The 18,968-nt window shown below is 47.7% G+C and overlaps 1 protein-coding gene across 1 annotated transcript; it reads right to left on the bottom strand.

The window, feature by feature from the left end:
- Nucleotides 1-1,981: 1,981 nt before the first annotated feature.
- LOC144102574 (cell-death-related nuclease 7-like) lies at nt 1,982-6,331 on the bottom strand. Its single transcript, XM_077635811.1, has 3 exons — nt 6,322-6,331; nt 5,375-5,619; nt 1,982-2,282 (listed from the first exon to the last, which is right to left on the bottom strand). Exons 1-3 carry the CDS (start codon nt 6,329-6,331, stop codon nt 2,172-2,174), a joined length of 366 nt encoding a protein of 121 aa, XP_077491937.1. The 3' UTR covers nt 1,982-2,171.
- Between the last annotated feature and the right edge of the window lie 12,637 nt (nt 6,332-18,968).

Raw genomic sequence — 18,968 nt, 5'->3', positions numbered from 1 at the left:
TACGTATTTTAATTGTTTTGATACGTCTTCGACCTTCACTACGCTTCAGCCTCGGTGGGGCTCGCGGCGTAGTATTGGTGGTGACGGCGAATCGCTTCCACGGCAGCGGCTAGAACGATAGAGTCTGGCGGCAACAGCACAGCGCCTAAACCCGAGCTGTTTCCACCACGCCACTCTGGCAGCACATACGCTTTATTTTACATATTTGGTTGCACAACTCAGCTCCACTGCAAGTACCCATTACCGAGTGTCTCAGTCGTTCTGTGATTTCTTTTCTCCAGCTATCACACCCTGGCCAAACTTTTACTTTTTAATCAAACGTGAAGCATTTGCGTACGTGCGTGCGTGCGTGCGTGCGTGCGTGCGTGTGCGTCGAGAGAGGGCCAGGCGCGCAGGTGCGGCAGTGTTTTCGTCTGCTTCTCCACAATCGAGCACATTGTTGACTGTCTTTTTCGAGTATCTTCGTCCTTCTTTCGTGTCACGTGATCAAGTTACACCACCACCACCACCACCATCACCACCACCATCGTCCCCGCTACTCAACCTACAAACGTGCAAGTAACAGCCGCCCTGTGAAGCATATCCGAAGTATGTTGCCCTACAGAGCCAATGGATTCCTTTTTAGTCGCCAAGCCACCAAATTTTGATGACCCCAAACAAGGCTTTATTGATTAGGCGTAAGGACAGCTTAGCAAAAGACAGGACTTATCACTCCTCATCAGATGTAGATAGCCCTTATTTCAAATGGTATGTGTTACACTTGCTAAAATTTGGGAACGGCAGTTGGTGCTTAACTATAAGCAAGATCTGTATCTTCGACTTTATTCGATGAAGTGTAGTGACTGATATGAGCGTTAAGAACAGAAGCTAGCAGAGGAGGGAACTATCAAACTGAGCAAGACGGATAGCTTGCTCCTCGAAAAACAATACCGATAGTTCGTTTTCCCGTCCGGAAAGGTAGCTGCGTTGCCGAGAAAATAGCGAATGAAAGCCCCGAAACCCTTACACATGATTTCACTATAACAACCATTACATCCGCAGATCACTCGACGGCAGTCTTGCTTTTTTGTCTATTCATGTTTTCGCTATCGTTAGAAATGTTCCCCATTGGTTTTCTATGGCAGCCTTAACTGTTCGATGCGATGGTTAGAAGCACTTCGAAAGAAAGATTTTGCTACATATGAGAAGAATGGACCATTACCTTCAATATTTCCATTACAGTGTCTTTCAATTTCCCAATTTTTCAAAATTTTTGGCCGAGAATGTGAGACATGGGACATGCGCCAGAAGAAAAATGGAAAATCGCAACTACGACCATCGCAACCCCCTCCCCCCCACTCTGTCCTCGTAGCAAAAGGCTATAGGGGGCAGCCTCACTATGTGCCAAGAGTCCAAGACTATGTGACATGTGCCATGCCTATGTACTAAGTCTATGTACCACATCTATGCGCCATGTCTGTGTACCAAGACTGTTTTGAAGACTATGTAGCAACTAACCCTGATTTCAAATCCCCTGCTCTCTCTCGATGTACTTGTTTTCAAGGTTTGGTTTGGTTTGGTTTGGTTTATGAGGGTTTAACGTCCCAAAGCGACTCAGGCTATGAGGGACGCCGTAGTGAAGGGCTCCGGAAATTTCGACCACCTGGGGTTCTTTAACGTGCACTGACATCGCACAGCACACGGGCCTCTAGAATTTCGCCTCCATCGAAATTCGACCGCCGCGGCCGGGATCGAACCCGCGTCTTTCGGGCCGGCAGCCGAGCGCCATAACCACTCAGCCACCGCGGCGGTTTTCAATAGTCCACTCTGCAAATACCTTCTGGCTATTACAAACGGTCAATTCTACAATCACTAAGTTATTTTAAGTTTCAGAAATTCTGTTTTATGTAATCAAATTTAAAACACTCGTATAATGTGCGTTACATGTGACGTAAGATATTTTGCCGCGTGAAAAAAATTCCACAGAGACGCAAGCTTCTCGTGGCTCGTGAGCGGGAGTATTTTTATTTAACAGATATAGACGAATCAGTGCAAGTCTCTGGAGTTCATGTAGTATCACAAAAGCAGAAGCGCAGCAAAAAGTGGAGCTACGCGCCGACATGTGTAAAAGCTATCCGTCGCGTAGGGTGCGGGACTCAAAAGGCACCGCTGCAGAGAGTTGTCTCCAGTTGCTACTCAGCCTTGCCGCAGTGACTCCGTTCGGCAATGGCGTCCCTAAATAACTGAGCAACCATGTCGTCCCAAATGCAGGTCACCTCTCCTCCTCGTTTGAACTGCGAAAGCTTGGGAAATAACAGCGTAACATATTATATGACAGAAAATTCTGAAAAAAAAATTTAGGCTGAAATCTTGCAAAGCAGCTTTGAGTACTCGGTTTCTAACCTGACCACGGCGGCCGCGTTTCGATCGAGGCGAAACGTAAGGGCGCCCGTGTGCTGTGCGATGTCAGTGCGCGTTAAAGATCCCCAGGTCGTCGAGATTATTCCGGAGCCCTCCACTGCGGCACCTCTTCCTTCCTTTCTTCTCTTAGTCCCTCCTTTATCTCTTTTCTTACGGCGCAGTTCAGTTGTCCGCCGATATGTGACAGATACTGCGCCATTTCCTTCCCCAAAAAAACAATTTTCATTTTTTTTTCATTTTTATTTGAAAAGCGTTGCTCATTGCGCAGAGCGCCATCCTCTACACAAAGCCACTGCACATGACTGATTTTGTATCCTTATTTCGAAAGTACTAAATCCCCTTTGCTTTCAGAATACAGCCGCGCAGGCACAGGCCATTGGGCAATTGATTTTGCAATGACGGTAAAATTGTGCACAAAGGCAAACGCTCACTGATGTATTACACAGTTGGAATTGAAAGCCGCAGTCTGTGCCGAAATTCCAGAGGCACTGGCCCGCACGATCTTTGCAAAGGTGCGCAATACTTTGTCATTTCACAGGTGTTCCCTGTGTTTTCGTTCTATTTCATGTGATTTTTATGCTCGCTTTTTATGTTGCACGTGCTCTGTGTACTGTTAAGCCTTGCAACGGCTACATGAGCCACGTAGAGTAGTAACTTTACAGCATTCAATTCTAGTAGCTGGCGAGGAGTTTCTGTGAAATAAAATTAAAATGAATATCGGACCAGGCAGCGTTTCTGCCCTTTTGCGTAAACACTGTTATGCAAGGTGCCCAACTATACTGGAGCGCTCACCAAATCGAGCAGTGACGTTACGAGGACCTAACGAAAATTTTCTTCTCAACATCGTCATCATCAATTCGAAAACGTGAGTGCTGCCTCTGTGCGGTTGCTAGAAGCTTAAGATATCTATTTACGTAAACCCGCAGCGGTGGCTCAGTGGTTAGGGCACTCGGCTACTGATCCGGAGTACCCGGGTTCGAACACGACCGCGGCGGCCTCGTTTCGATGGAGGCGAAACGCTAAGGCGCCCGTGTGCTCCGTGATGTCAGTGCACGTTAAAGATCCCCAGGTAGTCTAAATTATTCCGGAGCCCTCCACTACGGCACCTCTTTCTTCCTTTCTTCTTTCACTCCCTCCTTTCTCCCTTCCCTTACGGCGCGGTTCGGGTGTCCAACGATATATGAGACAGATACTATGCCATTTCCTTTCCCCCAAAAAACCAATTAATATTATTATTATCTTCCCTCCCTCCTTTATCCCTTCCTTTACGGCGCGGTTCGGGTGTCCACCGAGCTATGTGAGACGGTTACTGTACCATTTCCTTTCCTCAAAAACCAAACAAAACAAGTGAGCCGACGGCGTTCATAGAGTTCACGGGCGTTGACAACTTTGCAAAGGCCGTTCATTTTCACGAAAAGAAACGCGCACAACCGGCTCCGTCGGTCAGTGGAGACCTCAATCTCGCTCTCATGCACGTGGCGTTGGTGTCCAACTGCAAAAGTTTGCTTTGATTGCGTTCCGCACACTGGATAGGCAGCGCGCCCTCCCTGCCACCCTGGGAGGCCGCATGCAGTTAATGGTTGATCGCGAGAGATTGATCACCAAATTAACGCAGCGCCCTAGGTATTGCTGCAGGGCCGCATGTCAGCCACAACGCTGTGAGCGCTAATGCATTCAGGCCTTATCTCTCTCACACCAACGCAACATGTATCAAAGCAAGAATGAGGCGTCCGCATATCCAGGGAGCCAGTTATGCGCCCTTCCTTTGCTCAAAGCTATCGCCGTCTAGAACATCGTCAACGCCAACGCCAATGAACACTGAACGCCGACATATTTCTCTTTGTATATCCTGGATTAACTAACTAATGCACATTAATATTTACTTCTGCCCAAATGATGCCCCCCTCCCTTTTTTTCAGCTCTTTCCTCAATTACTGACGTGCGACCGCATTTGGAGATCTGCACAGAGACTTGAGCTGTGGGTGTCCGGTTTCTTCATGATTGGCTTGCGTTGGGACGTTGAATATCTCCCATACGTGGACAATGCCTATTCTCGCAGCTTGTGTTATTAATTACAGGAAACTGGTTTACACGCTTACTTGTAGCCCGCTCTATTTGTTTCAATGCAATAACGTTAGGAGGGTCATGAAGGTGAAAACGGTCCGGCGTCAGCTGCGGTGGCTACAGCGTCAGTGTCTGTCAGAAGCCGCCACCTACCAACCGTGGCAGGCGGTGTTTAGGGAGATTTACTTCTCTCCGCCTCCCACCTGCCAACCATGCCCCTCTACCCCTCCCACCCCCACTACTAAGGGAAAGGAGGCAGGCGCCGCAAAAAGAATGACTGTAAATTGAATAAGAATAGAATCAGAATTTGAATACAAAGGAACTGCAATCGAATCAGAATTGAAAGATAGATTATGACTGAAAGACAATGAAATAAAAATTGAAATAGAGTCAGATTTGGAGTAGGTTGTCGAGTGAACGAAAAGTGCCTTTAATAAAGGAGGTGCTTCAATCAATCATTAAATTCAAACGATCGCACCCAAAAGGGTGCCGACCGTGAGTCAGGAATATATCGCCTTTATGTCTGCCTCGTAGGCTACCATTGTGGTACGAATAAAATACTTTGAATTTGACATAACTTCGCACTTCCCTTTTATTGTCCCTTCATTTCTTTGTAACCCCTTAATACTTACTACTTTTGTGCCACTTTAGACTTTCTCCTGTTTTCGGTCATGCGACGTAGCTTACGACGAAAAAGAGCACTTGGTGGGGGCGGTTTTCCCCAAACACCCCTGTACGAAAATGCCTGCAATTCGATTCTTCCATGGAGAATATCTCGCCAAAGACAGGAGGGAAGTGTGCTGGCAGTGAACGCTCGCGAACACCTGAAGAACGCACTCAGGCGCTTACCTTATGCACAGAAAGTTAGCTACAGCTGTACCCTGTCGAATTAGGTAATTTGGCCACTCACCGCGCGATTCAGCGAGGAGACACAGAAGAAACCCTTGCGGAGAGCGACGTCCCACTTGCTGTGGTCCTCTGCCGTGCTGAACTCGACCGCTTGGCCTTGGGCGAATTTCAAGTTTATCGTGCCGACGTCCGTGACACCGTGCGGTCCGCTGCAGTCCTTGTCCTGTGGGCCGCCGGGGCCTCTTCGCCAGGACTGCACGGCGATGGTGTCGCCAGCATACCTGACCACTTCTTGCTTGTAGACGTCTGCAAGGGCGGGGGGGGGGGGGCAGAATTAGTAGGCTAGCTGCGCAGACAAACGCTACGTTATTTTTGCAGCGATAGCTACATTACGGTAGAATTTCGAGCCTTCAGCGTGGCGGCGCAGCCACGCTGTCACGTGGTGCGGAGCTGCTGCCGGCGGCGCGGCGCCTTGGCGTATCACGAGGTTCGTCACGTGACCAATTTGCACTCGGCCAGCTGCAGCTATCGCGTCACTGCAGGTTTAACCAAAGCTAAACCACCGCCAATATTTTTTCTTATGTGAAGGCTATGCGGGTATCGCAGCATGTGGCAACTGAGAACGGCAGCATTTACCGCCTTGATGAAGCGAATGTTATCTAGGCGGGCCGATGGGTAGCCGCTTTGGGTAACATTAACAGGAATTAGGAAGAGTGCTCTAGTTCACTTGTTTGACCACCACGTAGTGCTGTGGCATTGAAAGTTCAATAAGTCGTCTACTCAAGTGATAAAAATTTACCTTTGGTTAAACCTGGAGTTCCGCGACAGCTACAGCTGGCCCGAGTGGAACTTGGCCACGCGACCAACCACGTGATCAGCCACGGCGCCGCGCCAACGGCAGCTGCTTCGCACCACGTGACAGCGTGGCGGCGCAGCCACAGAGTGGAAGCGCAGCCACGCTGAAGGCTCGAAATGCTACCGTAATGTAGCTATCGCTACAAAAATTACCTCTGGTCATCACACGTGTGTAAAGCGAGTGGTAATGACAGCGATTTGCGGAACTCAATAGGCCGTTTGATGCACCATATCGTGGCGCCATCTGTGCATTGTGGCACGAACAGCGCAATCACTCTCCAGCGCTGTTGCACACAGAGGACACCACAAATCAATTGCGCTGCGAACGATGCCGAGACACTCCTTCTTTTTTGCTCATTTATCCCCTCATCTTATGCCGACGCCAGAGAACCGGGAAAGATGCCATTAACAGCTGTCGTTAAAAAAATGCATGGCGGTAGCGAGCCTATTATGTGCGGATCTTTTGACCACTGCGGTGTTTCGTTAGACCACTTGGCAACGGCTACAACGTAACTAACGTGGTATGCATGTACAGAGTCGATCACACTTGTCTAAAGTGCTCGAGAGGTGCCATCAGGGGGAAATAAAGCGGAATTCTTAAGCAGGTATTGACTTTCACTATAATGGTTGCGTTGGAGAGCAGCAAGATGGACACGTGGACCGCACAGGCACCAGCGCCTTACTGCTAGCAAAGCAGCTGAGAAAAGATTTCACTTCGTTTGCTCCGCAGCACACCGCCCGAGCGCTCTAGACAAGTGTGACCGACTCTGTACGCATCGGCGTATAACCTGCAACGCGAAACGTGCTGCCCATGAGATAAAAATGCGAATTTTTGGCAATATTCACTTCAACTTCAACAAAAAAGGCATCAACCTATGAAAAGCTCTGTCTCTGACCTTTTTCCACTCCTTAGAAAACAAAACATCGGAGTTAGAGGTTCTTCAATTTAGCATTTCCGTCACCCAAGTCGGCTATTTTTTTTTCGTCTCCTCCATTGACTCTCCTTCTTACACTTTCAAAATTTTAAAACGAACTCGACGACCCCCCGAGGTGCAGCTGCCGCTGAAGTGTGCGTGACATCACCACCACAAGTGAGGTGGTGCGAAAGGCTGACGACAGGGGGAGTGAATTGTAATTTTGTTTGGGGTATAGTTTTGCAGTTTTCGGAGGAGAGAAGGGTGGTAGCATGGCAGATAAGCGTGCGGCGAGCACGGTCGCTCATCCATGCATATAAGGTGGGTGTCCGGCGTGACAGACGCAATCAGGGAAACGAGCGAGTGCGATAACCAATCAATGTGACCCACAAGATTACAGCGGAGCGCATTTGGCAGATACTCTCAGATCATGAATGGCAGTTTATCAATATCTCTTAAAAATATACATAACAGCTGTACCACGTCGGTTCACGCCCATGTCCAGCATTCTTGTATAAAAATTTAGTACGGAAATACAAAAGGGAATAGTCCATTCTTCCTATGCGTAGGAAAACCTTTCGTTTAATGTTTCTCCATCGCTTACATCGAGTAGTTAAGACGCTTACATCGAGTTGTTAAGAATGCCGTAGAAAACCAATGGGAAACTTATTGTACGATAGCAAAAACTGGAATAGCGAGAAAATGAAAGCCTGTTGAGCCGCGTATAAATGTATTCTTATAGTAAAAACATAGAAGCAATGAAACAATTGCGTTGTTTTACTCTTCCCCGTTTAAAAATGTTTTTCTCCAGGAATATTGGGTAAGTGGGGCAGAAACGTGGAAGCCAATGAAGAGAGTTGAACTTAATCTGCGGACAACGCAGCGAGCTATTGAAATAAAAACGCTAGGTGTAACTTTAACAGACAGGAAGAGAGCTAACTGGGTCAAGGAATAAACTCAGGTTAGCGGCATCCTAGTCGAAATCAAAAAGAAGTAATGGGCATGTTATGCGAAGGTAACATAAGCAATGCCCGTTGATGGTAATGGACTGGATTCCAAATGAAGGCAATTGTTGAAGGAGTTGGCAGAAAGTTGATTGAGAGGACGGGATTAGGAAGTTTGCGGGGATATGGTGACCTCAGCGATATAAGAGGCTTTTACACTATGCCCTCGCATCACGGGTTGTGCCGGCAGGGGCTGCAACAAAAAACATGGGATCGCCTACACTAAATGTGCAATAGGAGTGGTGTACTGCATTCTCCTCTCATGTGGGGCTTCATACGTTGGCCAAACTGGCCGCTGTATTAATGACCGGCTACGGGAGCATGCCAAAAACATAGAAAACAAAGACACTAGTGCTAATCTCCTGCGTCACATTGCTTCGTGCACGTGTAGGGCAAGGTTGGAGACAAGACCCCCGGTTCTAGACAAGAGCGGCAATGATAAGGCTGGGTTCGTTCTAGAGGCCTATTATATCCGAAAGCTGTCCGATTGTAGTGTCAGTGACACGCCTGTACACGTTTATTCATCGGAATGTGTCTTTTTAGATTCTTTTTTTGATTAACTTGTGCGCATTTCTGGTGTGCGGTTTCTGTGCCTTTTCCACGCGCATGCTCGACATTCTGTTCCTATATAACCCCTGTACCACAGCATGAATAAACAGTTGGTAGTAGCGCTCGTGAACCTGTTTTTTGTGTCTCTTACTCTGTCCGTCGTCCGGTATTTTGCGCTTCCTAGTTTGCAACTTACACTACAGTGGGCGTAGTAATGCTGATGATGGTGATGGATGGTGGTGCACTACACCTGTTGCCTCTCTACCTATGACGTCACCTGTGACGAGATCAATTCGGCCAATCAGAGTGGCGTGCCGCACCTGTTGGTTCCCTCCCTCTCTCCGTTCCTCCTACCAATCATTTGCGTTACGACACCGGCGACATCGCGCAAGCGAGAAGCGAAAATTGCGCCTTTTCTATTCCCCCGCCGCGGTGGCTCAGTGGTTAGGGCGCTCGGCTACTGATCCGGAGTTCCCGGGTTCGAACCCGACCGCGGCGGCTGCGTTTTTATGGGGGCAAAACGCTAAGGCGCCCGTGTGCTATGCGATGTCAGTGCACGTTAAAGATCCCCAGGTGGTCGAAACTATTCCGGAGCACTCCACTACGACACCTCTCCTTCCTTTATCCCTTCCGTTACGGCGCGGTTCAGGTGTCCAACGATATATGAGACAGATACTGCGCCATTTCCTTTCCCCCAAAACCAATTCTTTTTATTTATTTTTCTTTTCTATTCAAGTGTTTTATACAGCAAGGCTTAGGGCCGCTAGCAAGGAGTTGTTGCGAACTGCCGGTAATGTGTGCCCTGTGAAGCCGCACAGTTTATATGGAATTCACCCACGCGTAGTACATGGGCGTTGCTGTTCTCATGGTGTTCAAAAAGGAGCCCACAACAGCTCTCGTTTTCACGTAAGCAGAATGAGGCACGTCCAGGTTTCTATCAAAGGGCTTCATTCAAACGACGCGACGCTGCTATTAAGAGAGGGAAAACACGTTATCCCCCAACAAACTTGTAAAACAGCTTCAAATGGATTCAGAGTGAACGCTGCTACCATGCTGAATACATCGTTTGGATACTTCGCCTGTTGCCCATCTTATCCGGACATGAAAAAGTTGTGCCTTAGTTGAAGGGTGTCTCACAGATTATCCAACGTAGAACATATGACCGGACCCTGAAGCTGAACTTTGTCCTAGCAAGTCCGGCTAGGACTTGCAAGACCCTTTTCCAAAGCATCTCACCCTGAAGAGCCGAGCACCAGGCCAGGGGAAATCTTGTACCCATTAAAAACCGGTGGGTACCCGGCGGCACTGGGGATCGAACCCAGCACCTCCCGAATGCGGTCAGCCTCACAAGTGGTCGCAGCCGCACGCTCTCCTCGCCTTCCGCGGCACGCGCACGGGGATCGCTTTCCGCAACTCCTCTGACATACAGCTGTCAAGAAATACAGGGAAGGAGATATCCAGCAGAAACGGGAATGGCAACAGGTTCTCGTTATGACATACATGACACAAGTCAGCGGTCACACAAACCAAGGAGCATAGGGGATATCTTTTTTTATGTGTGGTTTTTATCAACGGGAGATTAATAAAAGCACAAGAAAAGCAACCACATGCCGCTGGTGGGATCCGAACCTACGACCTCCGAATTTGGCGTCCGGTGATCTACCAATACAGCTACGGCGACGGCTGTCCAGTATTCTGCTTTCGGGGCTATACTTATGTGTAGCGTAACGTGGTACTTTGAGAGTGTTCACCAGCGCCACCATCTTCCAAAGCGGCGGACGTAGTACGTCCTGTATAACCGCGAGTGCCACGTAGGAACGTGGTCGAACGGTAAGAGTGGAAGCTGTGCTGGAGCCTTGTTATGCTACCTATAACATCAAGACTGCCAGAATCGAGGCCCACGTTAAAAAAAATGGCTGTGGTTTAGCTCTGGTTAAACCTGGAGTGACGCGATAGCTACAGCTGGCCGAGTGGAACTCGCTCAGTCGAATTCCAAAGTCAGTCTGTCGCCGCTCCGTTTCGCTGTGCGTTCCTTCTTCATCTTCGTCCCTGGACGTGGATTAACTCTCTCCCTCTCCACTCCCCCCTCCACCACTCGGTGTTGCCGGCGCGCCGCGCCGCCGGCAGCTACTCCGCACCACGTGACCAGCCACGGGGTGGCCACGCTGAAGGCTCGAATGCTAGCGTAGTGTAGACCGCGACGGCTGCGGTTTTATGGAGGCGAAACTCTAAGACGCCCGTGTGCTGTGCGATGTCAGCGCACGTTAAAGAACCCCAGGTGGTCGAAATTATTCCGGAGCCCTCCACTACGGCACCTTTCTTCCTTTCTTCTTTCACTCCATCCTTTATCCCTTCCATAACGGCGCGTTCAGTTGTCCAAAGGTATATGAGACAGATACTGCGCCATTTCCATTCCACCAAAAACCAATTATATATATATAAAATTGGGCCGAATACCTATGCTGCTTGGGATTCCGATGGGTAAACCTCGAGCAAGATCTTGCGATGTTTGTGGGAATGTGCCGAAAATGTGCCGAAAATGTGTGCAAATTTTGTTAGTTTTTGATGAAAGAAAATGGCGCAGTAATTGTCTCGCACCTCGGCGAACAACGGAACCGCGCCCAAAGGAAATGGAGGAAGGACCTAGAGACTCAGAGAAGAAAGGAAGAAAGAGGTGCCGTAGTAGAGGGCTGCCGAATAATTTCAAACACCTTGGGATCTTTGAAGTCTCTCTCTCTCTCTCTCTTATGAGGAGGGGGGGGGGGGAATCTTTAACGTGCGCTGACATCGCACAGAACACGGGCGTCTTTTGCGTCTCGTCTCCATCGAAACGCGCCATGGCACACACATCTTTACAGACTCCCAAGCCGCCTGCAGGGCCTATACGAGTGGACGTGTCCCGCGCACGGCTCTCCGCGTACTGGGCGGCCATCTTCAGTATGATCACGTCATCACCTGTGTCCCAGGACACGCAGATCTCGATGGCAATATTAGGGCAGATACCCTAGCTCGAGATTACACAAACCGAGCGGGGCACACTGACTCTACTCAGTACCCCCTCTCAACCCATTATCAACGCGCCTAGAGACCCTCCGCCTAAATAGGCGTCTCTACAGACCGCCACATAAGAAACTTTCCCCGGAGGACTCCTGCCACCTAAGACGCATCCAAACACTCACTTTCTCCAATATTCACCACCTACACCGCATTCACCCAACACTTTACGCAGATACATGTCCTTGGTGTGGCGAAATTCCCACATTCACGCACACTACATGGACATACTCGATAAACCGTACCACTTAAAGCAGCACAACGCAGCGCTGGAGCATTGGGAGTTGACGCTGGCCAGTGGCACCGTGGAAGACCACGAGGCGTTACTCGCCATCGCCAAAGTGTCGGCGGAAGCCACTGGAGTCTTGGACTGAGGAGCCCACCCACAATCCTCTTCGATCTTCTTTTTACAATCCAATTTTTATTCTCTCTCTCTCGTCACAAAATCCGCAAGGGACTGCTTGGCGAGAAGTCATTATTGCCTAACTTGCGCGTAGGTTTTCATCCTATCTAAAGCAACGGCTGGATTCCGCTCAACGGTAGTCATTCTCACGTGACCATACTGCAGAGCGAAAGCTATAGCAGCAGGTCTCTGCCGAGCTGCGTCTCCTGCGAATGTGTGGGCGCCAGTGCCAAAACGGATCTCTGTGCTCAGCTTACGGGAGGCTACACAGTGAGAAATGTGCACATTGGGCGTGCACGAAATGCGGGAAGTCGGAGTATTCGCGCAGAACCACACGCAGAACTTATGCCCGAAGTTGTAACGCGACAGCGACTTCCAGGGTTGAGCTGCAGGATGTTGATATTTTTGTCGTTTTCGATCTCGCGAGAAATGAGTCATCGGCTAATAAATGTATGTTAGATGGCACATAACAAGGAAGATCACTGATGTAAATTAGGAATAGTAATAGTCCGAGAATATAACCTTGTGGAACACCAGAAAGTGTATTAACAAACGGTGAGTTCAAACCGCAGGTGGAGATAAATCGAAAGTGATTAATGAGAAAGAACTCAATAAATCTGAACAAGTTATTATCAATGTTTATGTGACGTAAATTATAAAAAAGTAAATGACTGCAAACTTTATCAAATGCTTTTGAAAACTCCATAAATATACAATCAGCGTCTAATTACCCCTCGAGTATATGTTTTAAACTATCTGTACCTGTATGCTTTGCGGAAGCCATGTCGTACAAATAATAAAAACGAATTGATCTCAAGAAAGTCGATACGTGTGGCCAATGTGATATGCTCAAGCAGTTTACAACGTCGGCTAGTGACAGATATGGGGCGATTATTAGCTGGAGAAGTCTTGTTCAAAGATTTGTGAGCTGGAATGATGTTCTTAATTTTTCATTATTCAGGAAGTGTTCCTGTATCCAGTGATTGTAGCAGGTGTTATTAACTGGGTATATAGGCACCAGTATTTTTTAAAGAATTTAGAATTAAGTGAATCATATCCTGAAGAGAATTATTTTTTGATGTATTAATTAGGCGAGCAATACAGCTGAGTAAACAGCCACTAAAGGCATCACTAAGTAATCATAATGACCTATATCGGGAAGGTCAATGCAGCGGTGGGATGAAAAATTATTAAAAAAGTAGTTTTTAATACCGTTGTCCCGCAATTACTACTTGAATCACTACGCGAGTTTACCAATGCGATCGGATTGCTAGATATTGGATTAATGACAGGCCAGAAATTTCTAGGATCACCGTGTAGCATGTACGGTAAAATATTGGATAAAGAGTTTTCTTTGGCATATTTTATGGCTGACATGTTTTTACTGGAGGCAGCCTTGTAAGCATTCCAGCGCGAATTAGTAGGTGAAACATTTGCGGTGCGCAAAATTGTCTTTTCTAGTTAAATAATTTTTTACATGGGCGTTGTAACATGCTGCCTGCGAGTTAGAAATGATGCTGCGAACTGAAATGTATCTTGGTTATACGGTCAACCTCAGCTACAAAGATATCCCGGTTTCACTGAGTAGAAATATTATAAAAGTTTGCAAGAAAATATTCCATGAAAACGCGCAGTTCGCTGTTTATTGCTATGAAATCAGCGGTCTTATAGTCACGCATTTTCTTTTTTACTTGAGAAGGTTTGAAGGCTGCGGAGTTGAGATTAAACGCAAATAATGAATGACCGCTAACACTTGGCAGCTGAGTGACGTTAGAAACAATATCCTTTCTCTCTCTCTCTTTTAAGAGTGCTTGAGGCATCGAATGATATCCTAATTGGCTCAGTAATTAGCCTAATCAGTGAAGGCAGTGAGCGTAAGCTTACGAGTTCATCGCCCTGTACCTAGAAGGAAGACAATAAGGGCGCAGTATTAGCATTTCAAAAAATTTTCGGATAACTAAAATCCCTGAGTTGGTCCGAAGCATTGGAGCGGATGGGAATGTCGCTCTGTTTTTGTTAAGACAGTCAGGAGTGTGTTTATAGAGGTGGCGCTGTAGACAGTGATCGGTAGCGTGTACCTATATATTAATTTGTGGTGGTCAAGAGCTAGTGACACCCAGATTATTTCAAGGATAGTGAACACTGACATTTGGGTATAGTATGTTATTAGATGTAACGAGTAGAACGCAGCCATCACTAGACCCAGCGAATCACATCTGTATATGGTAAATTTATCTGCATTATGAAGAATTTCGCGGTCTTGAGCGTTAGAGGAGAGCCATTTCTTCTTTAAGGCCGATAATGTGCGCAGAACCAATGATGGATGATAGGGAATCATGTTTATCCTTTACACTCCTAGCGTTGGTAAATATAATGGACAGTTGTGATTTGGACGAAGAACTCAAACCATCGTCGCTTTAATGGTTATAGACAGTGGCGGATGAGGAGGCACCTTAATGATTAGCGGCGCAATGTGCTCCTGTCTGAAGTTCTTGAATGATATCAGGTAATGTGTCGTATGAATAGAACGTGCCATGCATGAATATTTTATCTCATTTTACTTGAATTGCCGCGCTGACGTTGGGATTTCGCAAAATATATTTGGTTTCTGGAGACAAATCGTCAATATAAAGAATGACCGTGACGACCCCGTAATCTGTGAGATGTGGTAGTGCGCTGTCATATCCTCTTGTCTCCGCGCTGTTTCTTTCTGTAATGTCGAACTAACCCGCAGTAGTGCCCTTGTGGGCTTTGGATTAGGTTCGACTGCCTCGGGTTCTTTAGCGTGCACTGGCATCGCACGGCACACGGACGCCTCTTTTGGTGTCCCCTTTTACAAGGGCGCCTTTTGCGTTTCGCCTCCAGCGAAATGGATCGAGGAGGGACTGAAAGAAACAAGAGAAAATCGATTCCAGAGAAAGGAAAAGGGCGCAGTAGTTCTTTTAAAATTGTCATTTATCAAACTTCGAACTAACTGCAGGCTTGCGGTATGGGTGGCGCGGCTGTACTACGCGATAGTTACTGACCGCCGCGAAATGCGCGACCGGCACGTGCATTTCGATGCGGTAAACCATTGTGCCGATGTTCGTCGGATATGGATCATTCCCTGTAAATCAACCTGGCTCATCTACCAGAGGCGAGCAGCAGATAAGGTACAAAGCTATGTGAAAAGCAGATAAAGTACAAAGAGGTGAAAGTTCGGGCAAAGCGCTCACAGCTACCTTATCGTTATTCCTTTTTCCACCTTTCCTCCTTTCCCAGAATGTACCAGCACTGGGCGATTACACTAGCTGCAGTTCCTCAGGACCCAACTCAGAAAAATTGTGCCCGAATGAAAAAAAAAGGTAAGACGTCATTTTTTTGTTGTTGCAGTTTAACACTGCCTCGCTCGTAGGGACATCACGTGATGATGCGGGGCGTAGCACGAAAGAAGGCTGCGACGACGGACAGAGCGAAGGATTTCTTTGCCCGAGAAACCGTGGAGCAGGAAGCCAGCCTGAGACTTCGCACGGTTCCTTCTGCGGTTAGTGCTTCCTTTACGATACTGTTTGCAGAGGGAGTCCGCTTGCGTCTTCCTTTGCGGGTTATGAATGTGTGGGTCCTGTTAACTTATACTACTTTAGCCGTGAAAAAGTTAAGCCGCTGCAAGGTAATACTAAAATGATATAAACGGCTGCCGCACTAGTCGCCCTATTGTAGGGCTAAAAACTGCCAGCCACCATGGCTCTTAGGCAGATGGTCACACAGTTCATAGTGTGTTTGACTTAGCGCTTCTCGCGCTGAGCGTCATTTCTGCCGTTCTTCGGATTGCGTGGTTCGTCGCGTACTCCGGAAGAGGGCTGGTGTGGGCTGGTTGGTACACTGCATGTATGGGGGCACAAAGGTAACAAGACACACGTTTAAGCGCTGTTACGTTCTCTCCGTAGTGTGCTCCCAGCTTCGCTATTTGTGTCGCGCGTAGCAGTGAATGCGGTTGAACTCAGGCCTTTGCCACGGACATTGGGTGCTTCTTTTTCAGAGTGTACCGGTATTCCTTGTTTGCTCAGTTCGGGTAGAAAACTGAGCAACGTGTTCAACCTCTGGCTGTTCCTCGGTCCGTACTGTATGCCGCACCTGAGTTCGTCTGCCTTTCCGCAGCAGTTTCTTGGCTCCTCACTCACTTCGCTCTTCGAAGGCGTTCTTCGCATCCTTTTATTAAACTGTCCTCCGCACTTTCTTTTTTCCGATCTTGTCCAGAGGTGTGAACACCTGTCTAGAGCACTCGGGTGGTGCTTCGCTTAAGAGATTAGCCGATAGTTGAGTGCAGGTACTGATGAACTGAGTTAATTGCAACGGTTGAGCACATTCGGATAGCCGTATACATACCTTGCAGGTTGCAGAAAGGAAACACGCTTCCTGAAACGCTATGCTTCCGGTGTAAGCGAAGCACTTTCACACATTTTCAAAGGTTATGGCGTCAACATTTCTCATGTACTGTACCTACCATCAAGTTGAAACAACAGGTGGCACGGGTAAAAGACCGTCTAGATTTCTCAGGGTAACCGGGCGTGGTATATATTTAAGATACCGTGTCAAGTCTGGGACGCTGCTTACGTTGGCGAAGCCGGAAACTTCAGACGCAGGCTCAAAGAGCATCAGAATGACGTCACGATCGAATGACCGCTGCAAATGTAATGCTTTGGCGCAAAACAGCGCATCAACGGGACACACCATCGATGGCGACGAAACATCAGTCATTGCCACAGAGAAAAAGTTATCGCGCCTTCTTTTAGAATCTGTTCATATACATAACACGAAGCATGCTCTTAACAAGACACGTGGAAATCTTCCAGGAAATCTACAATCGGACGGTACTCAATTTTAACCCTACTTTAGCCGCCTTCGTACTATGCATCGCTGTATGTAATCAAGGGACCCGTACGGGCCCCGAAACGTCGTGCTTCCTTTTTTTCATAAATTTTGGCGAGTGTATTATTTCTGCAATGTTCTCTTCTCGCCAGACGGTATTCCGTCAAACTCTGAGCTGTACCTTGCAGATATAAACACCTTACCCCTAGCAAAGTAGCTGCGAATTTGTTCAGTAGTCATCCTTTGTGGGCTTATTGATTCATAGTCTCGCAAAACACTGCAGCGCAGCAGAAGACGAAAACACAGAACAGAAGCGCCCCTTGTGTTCGTTTCTGTTCTTTGTGTTTTCGTCTTCTACTGCGATACAGGTTTTTACGAGACAGTTATTCACTCCGCATCGCATTTCGCTTACTCTAGGCAGGCTTGCTCACCTCTGTAGTAAATACAGGGTGCACGCAAACATCAATGATGAACTGTTGAGCAACGCCAATGTGAGTCCTCGTATAGCAGACATGGCAGCTCAGCGCACGGAGTTCCCATCGTCTCTGGTCCCCAGTGTTTCCGTGCTGGCTGTCCTCCGCTGCCGTTTTAACTTCTGCTGCTGTTTAAGCGATCGTTGTGTGTCGCTGCTTTACCAACCTACGTGTGCCATTTACGGTGCAAATCTCGAGGAGCTTTGCTTACGTGTACAGCTAGATACAGTATTAAAGGGAACGGTCCAGTCTGTGGTGATGGGGGTCGGTCAAGGTCTCGTGGCATTTCTTTAAAGTTTGGAGACAGCCCTGTCGTGCTTTCCAACCGCTTGCTTTAGCAATTCGTTTGGCTGCTATGCACGCCGGAACGGAACTTCGATGAATATTCCGCTTTTGAAAATGCAGGAACTGTTCTTAAACTTCCAAACGTTCCTGCAAATATAGGCACGCTTCGCGCAAGCATGACGGGAGATGCTTTCAATATTTACAGCAACCGGGGGAGCCCGTGAGACTCGCAACGCTTCGGACTGGCTGTTTCTTTTTTGTGTTGTTTCTTCAGGAACAATGGGAAGAAAAGAAGATTGCCACAAGTGATAGACGTCGAGGAACGAGGAGATGACGATACATCCAGGGCTAGGCAGGCTGGGCCATTTATTTTTTTCTTGGGGAGGGGATGGGGGGTCGGAGGTCCAATCCTTCACTAATCACCTCTATTTTTTTTCTTTCAGCCCAATTAATTTACCTGATATACTTACATATCGCAATGACGGTAGAGTCCTGTTGCGACCCTGTGATCACAACCCGCCTTTTTCACATAGCCACTCTGCGCATACATGCTTTTTCTATTCCAGCTCAACTGGCTGAAATCTGCCAAATCCTACTGCGCATGCACTGGGAAAAGCCATCCACTTTCGCTTCTGAATCGGTTTTGCTTTGGACGAGCGCTCCTTCGCCGCCTTTCTTCTCCCGATTAGAGAATCATCGCTACGCGTCCCAGCATTTGTGCTCCCGATTAGATCCCCCGCGGTACGTGACGTGTGCATGGTTTTTCAACAAGTTCTCGCCCACTCGCCAGTGGACGGCACATCTTATGAAGAATGCTGATTTATGCATTGTTTTAATCACTTTTCAATTACGCCGCTCCACGTGTGACGTTAAACATTTTCGACCAATCCAGGGTCTCGCAAGGAAACAATGCCGGGCGCCGCCGATGGGAATGCCCGGCCTCTTCCGCTGAACGGGACCCTCGACGCTATCGCGTTGAAAGTTAAAACTGTCGCTGTGGCAAAATATGGCAATGCTGGGGGAAAATGAGACGCTCTTTCTAAATATTACGTAGTATTGCAGAGAAGGTACACGAAGTGGTCTCAACTTTCATGAGCACAATCTTTTGAACCTGTCAGCATGGCAATCACTGGATTTAGAAAGAACTCGGCACTGCTTTGGTAAACGACCTGCTACAGAATAGGCAGTTTTACACCCGGGCTCTGCCTGTAGCCTGGTTACCTGATTTTTTCAATATTTTGCTTTTCTCAATCTCTTACTTTATTTAATT

This window comes from Amblyomma americanum, chromosome 8 (genome assembly GCF_052857255.1).
Source record: "Amblyomma americanum isolate KBUSLIRL-KWMA chromosome 8, ASM5285725v1, whole genome shotgun sequence".
Lineage (NCBI taxonomy): Eukaryota > Metazoa > Arthropoda > Arachnida > Ixodida > Ixodidae > Amblyomma > Amblyomma americanum.
The sequence above is the reverse complement of the archived record's forward strand: the minus strand, read 5'-3'. Positions and strand labels throughout refer to the sequence as shown.